General features: G+C 42.2%; 1 protein-coding gene across 1 annotated transcript in view; it reads right to left on the bottom strand.

Moving 5' to 3' along the window:
• The window catches only part of LOC116689726 (RAC-gamma serine/threonine-protein kinase), a gene marked incomplete at its 5' end in the record, with an annotated part of 81844 nt that overhangs the window by 67784 nt on the left and 7580 nt on the right, over positions 1-6480 (bottom strand). Inside the window, 1 exon segment of the mRNA XM_074783855.1 lies at positions 1838-2358. Within this exon segment, the coding sequence (XP_074639956.1) occupies positions 1838-1883 (46 nt within the window).

Genomic DNA, 6480 nt, shown 5'->3' with positions numbered 1-6480 from the left:
GTGTGTTTACTTGTTTGTTTTTTGCTTTTATTGTAGAAAATGCTGCTGTAACAAGGGAGTTTCCCCGCTGTGGGAAGAATAAAGTATTATCTATCTAATCTAATCTAATCTAATTTAATCTAATCTCTAAAACTGCAAAGATGAATGAATTAGGTGTCAACTACTACATTACTCCCCAACTATTTTCATAATCGATCTCTGTGACAATAAACTGAGTATCGTTGAGTTGGGGACAAGATATTTAAAGCGTAACTCTCGCCAAAATGCAACCTAGACCTAGGTTAACCTAAACAAAAGTTTAAAGGGTGTTCAAAAGTTTGAACACCCTTTAAACTTTTGTTTAAAAGCATATTTAGGACGGAAGCGCCACTTTTAAGATTTACTGTATTCTTGTTTTTCGATCAAATGGCCTCAAAATAGTTTTTTTTTTAATTATTGTTTTTAAAGAAATTTTGTCCCTTATTTGGCCGGATGTCCGTCCCCTTCCTCTTTCTTTGTGTCGGCGTTCTAACCTCTGGTGGATTTCTGAGGACTATGGTTACCTGGTCCTCAGGTCTCTGCAGGGTAAATCCAGACAGCTAGCTAGACTATCTTGTCAATCTGAGGACTATGGTTACCTGGTCCTCAGTCCTCTGCAGGTAAATCCACAGCTAGCTAGACATCTGTCCATCTGAGACTATGGTTTACCTTGGTCTCAGATGTCTGCAGGGTAAATCCAGAACACTACTAACTTCTGTCCAATCTGAGGACTATGGTTACCTGTCCTCAGGTTCCCTGCAGGGTAACTCCGACAGCTAGCTAACTATCTGTCCAATCTGAGGACTATGGTTACCTGTCCTCAGTGTCTGCAGGGTAAATCCAGACAGCTAGCTAGACTAATCTGTCCAATCTGAGGACTATGGTTACCTGGTCCTCAGGTCCTGCAGGGTAAATCCAGACAGCTAGCTAGACTCTGTCCATCTGAACTATGTTACCTGGTCCTCATGTCGGCAGGTAAATCCAGACAGCTAGCTAGACTATCTGTCCAATCTGAGGACTATGGTTACCTGGTCCTCAGGTCTCTGCGGTAATCCAGACAGCTAGCTAGACCATCTGTCCAATCTGAGTTTTCTGTTGTATGACTAAAAAGACCTTTGAACGTACACATGTTCCATTACTCGAGGCTGTTTTCCAGCGGCACCGTGGCTCTGTCCAGCACTTAGTGGGGGGGGGGATCGATACAACATAGTATCGCGATATTTTCAGTGCCAATACTGATTTAGATGAAACAGACGTTGATAAGTTTCCTTTAAGAGACGTCATTTGAAATTGGGGAAAATTCAAAAGTTGGGAAAAAAGGTTATAAATTGCAATATATGGCAGAATATTGCAATATGTTTAAAATTGCAATAATATCGTATCGTGGCATAAGTATCGTGATGATATTGTATCCCCCCCGCCCCCCCTTACTATTTTCAGTGTGATTTCTTTGCAAGCATGATCTGGGGTTAAAGATTTAAAGAATTCCCTCTCAACCCTTGTGTTGTCTTCCCGTCAACCATGACAAAAAAAAAAAATCACATCAAATTATTACATATAATTAACAAATTATTGTGATGGGTTTTAAGAAATGTCAATAAACCAGAGCACGTGTTTCTCCCATGCAATCAGCGTTGTGTGGACTAGCCAGACCTTCCTCCGCAGCGCCGTGGAGGAAGGTCTGGCAAAGCGAGACTTACATGTACATAACATTTCCTTTTCTTTTTCTTTTTTTCCTTTCCTTTAAAAGGCATCTGCCTTACAGCAGTATATAAACCCACACAGCTCGGATGGATGGAAACATGACCCCCCTCCTCACCTCTTTTCTGGACCCAGCCTTCCTTGACGACGTTCTGGTCGCTCATGGTGGCTTCTCCTCGTCCCCGGTCCTCCCAGTTCTCCCAGTGTGGGGACGGTGGCGGGACAGCTGCTGGGGAGGGGGGGGTGGCGGGACAGCTTGTTCGGCCTTCCTTCTGACCGCCACTCAGCCTCCCACCCTACCTGCGCCCACACCTCAGATCTGTCCACGTCTTTCCCACTCAGTGTGTAATGTCTCTCGTTCTTTTTCCCCCCTTTCTCCCTTTTCTCTTTCCCACAATCACTTTCTCTTCCCTCTTCTCGCCCCGCCGACCCAACCCCACTTTCTCTCGCTCTCTTAGGTCTGTCCCCCCCCCCCCCTTCCCCTAGTCTTCCTAAAACCTCTTTTAGTTTTGTTTTTACTCCCCTCCCTCCCTTCTTTCCTTCTCTGACTCTCTATCTTTTCCTCACTCCCTCGTCCTCTCAGACTTCTTCTTCTTCTTCTTCTTCTTCTGTGTTCAGGCGCTCCGGCGGTGAGTCAGCCTGGAAGGAAACGGAGGCAGAGAAAGGAGAGAAGGCAGAAAACAACACACGGAGCAGGTCAGTGGATAGTTTCCTTCGCACGGCACACACAGCAGGCCGCCACTTATTGTTCACAGCCTTAAGCCCACTTCCTGTCTCCTTACCTCCTCGTCTCCTTCACTTACTCCTTATTTTCCTCCCTATTAATTCCTAACCTTCCATCAGCCTTTCCCACAACGTTTTCCTCCTTTCCCTTCTTCATTTTCCTTGCCTCCGCACTAAATCCTCCACCTCCCCCTTGCATCCTCCCCTTCCTTCCTTCTCTCATCAGACCTTCACCAACTACTTTAACCTCAACTTTTTCCTTCCCTCTCTCCCACCTTCAATCTATCATTCCCTAGCTTTGTTTCTCCTTCCCTTGTTCTCTCCTCCATCAAATAAATTGGGGCACCTCCCTCCCTCCATCTCCTTCCTTCCTTCCTTCCTTACCCATTTTCTCATCTTCTCATTCTCCTTCCTTCCCCAAGTCCTTGCCTCCTTTTCCGTCTTTCTCTCATCAGTCCTTCCCAAACTTTTTACCTTTTTACCATCTTCGCCTTCTGAACGATCACAATAACAATATAATTGAGAAAAACTGTTAAATTGCACATTACGTTTTGTAAATAAACTGATTTTGTCTGGTGTTCTGAGCGGGAATTCAAAAACTTAAACGGGAAAAGTATTATCGGCCGATATTAGGCATTTCCCGATATATCGGTATCTGCATTTATAATGACCGATTTAAAAAATGTTTATATCAGAATCATTTCTAATGACAAATAAGTGATTCTGATAAATGAATTTTAGTGTTTTTGTTCAAAAGGACTTTAGGTTTCATATCTTTTATTTATCAGAACTATATTTTGACGTTCCTCTGTTCTGTTACAAACAAATTATCATATTCTTTTAGTGAGAAATCATAAATAACTACAAATGACTAATGTTAGGTAAATTTGTTCATGTATTGTTAAGCTTGTATGGACTTTTTAAATAAAAATATACATCGGCCGATATATCGGCGTATCGGATTTTTAAATAATCAAACATTTGCATCGGTATTGGCCTTAAAAAGCCTTTATCGGCCGGGATCTAGTCTGCAGCACTCACACCGAGACGACACTGTATGTCATCTCCATCTCATCTATGTACTTCCGTTCTATCTTCCAACTTCCAGGCTTTTTGTAGCTAAATATATAAATTGTTGCGTTTAAATATGAATGTGGTAGTGAGATGCATGCTACAGTTACATTTGGATTGTTTTTCCCCAATCGAGCAGCCCTATGTAAATGTATCTCCAATCTGCTATCATCTACGAAATGCAACACTGCCACAGTTTGAGACCTGCATGTAAGCAATGCTTGCAAATTGCTTTCGTGAAACTGACCCCCCCAAGATCAGCACTCGGAAGATGTAGAGAATTAGAAATAACCTCCATTAAAAACTACGCTCATGGGGGATTCCCTACACATGACCTTTGATTTGTGTCCCCTTTCTCCCCATCTGTTGCCACGCCGTCTACCGTCTACCTGACTGTCTGTCTGCAGACACGCAGCACAGACCGCCAGGTGAACGGCAGACAGACATTAACGGCAACATCTGAACTCTGAACACACCTCAGCTGCATCTCTTATGTCCACTCATAAAACCTTATTAAGATCACACACAGTTCACGTATGAAAGATCACATCTTACAACCAAATGACTAGGATTTGCATCGAGACTCCAGTGCTGCTCCATAACAATACAAATATTAGGGATGTCACAATACCAAAAATCTAGCAGTCGGTACCGATACCAGCAAAAGTACACGATACCACGGTGTGTAAAAAAGACAAGAAAAACAAAACAACAGGCGACTTAAACATTTAATTAATTAATCAATCAATCAATCAATTAGGGCGGTGCATCTCTCCTTTATAAGACGATCCGATACGCATCTGACCAAGTCCTTAATCACACAATCTCTATCTACAGTAGCGGGGGGGGGGGGGGGGATCGATACAGCATGGTATCGCAATATTATCCGTGGCAATACTGCATTGATACACAGACGCCAAGCATCGATCTATTGTTATACATGTGTTGGTCAGTTTGTCTGCTCGACACGCCCATTGTGCACTAATAACATTAAAGTGAGATGAACACACAGAGACATCTTTTTAGATGAAACAGACGTTTTCCTTTTGGGGACATCGTTTGAAATTTGGAACAATTTGACGTGGGGAAAAAAAAAGGTAATAAATTGCAAAATATCACAGGATATTGCAATATGTTTAACCCTTGTGTTGTCTTCCCATCAAAATTGAAAATCAACAATTTTGTCTACGCTTTTTATCAATCTTTTTAACTTTTTCTTACGTTTTTTGACACTTTTTTGAGGTATTCAACATTAGGTAACACTAACTTATTAACTTTAGTTATTTTTGGAATGTATGGTCAATAAATAAGGAAAATATCCCTAATGTTTGAGTTAGAAAAGCAGAAATTAGGAATTATTTAGACTGAAATTAAAGGAATGGATGTTGATGATAATCACAGACTGGAATATGTCAACTTTTACTCAACACTATTTCAACAACACTTCCCTTTGTTTTACAATGCTATAAAATTGAATAAGACCCAAAATTAATGAAAGTAGAGATGTGTACTTGGCAAAGAGCGTTGGAATCAATCATGTTATTTTGGGGAATTAAAAAGAACATTGATATAGGACAACATGGGGACAACATGGGGACAACATGAGGGCAACATGAGGGTTAAAATCCCAATTAAGGGCGCCTGGTTAGCTCACCTGGTAGAGCAGGTGCCCATACATACAGTAGAGGTTTAATCCTCGACGCAGCGGCTGCGGGTTCGACTCCGACCTGCGGCCCTTTGCTGCGTGTCATTCCCCCCCCCCCTCCCTTTTCAAGTCTGTCCTATACAAATAAAAGGCCTGGGAAAAAAAGCTCACATAAAGAAATACAAAAATCGCAATAATATCGTATCGCGACAAAAGTAATGTGATGATTTCGCATTGCGAGGCCTCTGGTGATCCCCCCCCAATCAGCACCGCGGCACCGGCTTCGTTGGATTGACAGCAAAGCTTCAGTCAACTGATTTGTAACATTGGAACCGGGCCATCGGCCGAATCTCGATTATATTTTGGGGGCTTTTTCCCTTTATTTTAGTGTATAGACATGAAAGGGGGAGAGAGAGATGGGGGATGAGATGCAGCAAAGGGCCGCAGGTCGGATTCGAACCCGGGCCGCTGCGGAGGACTCAGCCTACATGGGGCAAACGCTCTTACTGGGGGGGGGGGCTAGAGGCCGCCCCAGCTCGGTCCATTTAGACCAGGGGTGTCAAACTCATTTTAGTTCATGGGCCACATCCACAAACCACTCCAAAAAGATCAAAAACTTAATCATCTTTACTTTGTCAGCTTGATGTTGGCCAATGCAAGTTGCTTCTGCTACGACGGCGTTTTAAGGCCATTGTAGGAAGAAAAAAAAATGTTACGGACCCAAGAGAGAGGGGTAACATTCTGGAAAGCACTCTTCTATTCAAATTTCTAAGATTAAAGTTGTATATTTACAAAAAAAGAACTTGCATCTTCTTTGAGATTAAAGTCGTCCCTTTGGAATTAGAACGAATTACTTCTCTGCAATTTTCACACTTTTGCAAAGTCATCCAGTGGGCCTGATTGGACCCTTTGGTGGGCCGGTTCCGGCCCATGGGCCGTATGTTTGACACTCCTGATTTAGACCAATGCAGGGGTCTGTGTATCGATGTAGTCTTAGCTGTGGTAATATAACCGGATACCGATTTGTATCAGGGAATCTTTACACCCCTACAATCAATTAATTAATTAATTCCTTTATCAAAACCTTTTTTTTTAACCTAGTTGCCGCTGACTAGAGCTGAAAAGATTAATCGATTAGTTGTCAACTTTTAAATGAATCGCCAACTATTTTGATAATCAATTAGTCGGTTTGAGTCATTTTTTAAGACAAAAGTAAAAAAAAATCTTTGATGTCAGCGTGTTAAATGTGAATATTGTTCTAGTTTCTTCTCTCCTCTGGGACAGGAAACTGAATATCTTTGAGTTGTGGACAAAACGAGACA

This window comes from Etheostoma spectabile, chromosome 5 (assembly GCF_008692095.1).
Source record: "Etheostoma spectabile isolate EspeVRDwgs_2016 chromosome 5, UIUC_Espe_1.0, whole genome shotgun sequence".
Classification (NCBI taxonomy): Eukaryota; Metazoa; Chordata; class Actinopteri; order Perciformes; family Percidae; genus Etheostoma; species Etheostoma spectabile.
The sequence above is the reverse complement of the archived record's forward strand: the minus strand, read 5'-3'. Positions and strand labels throughout refer to the sequence as shown.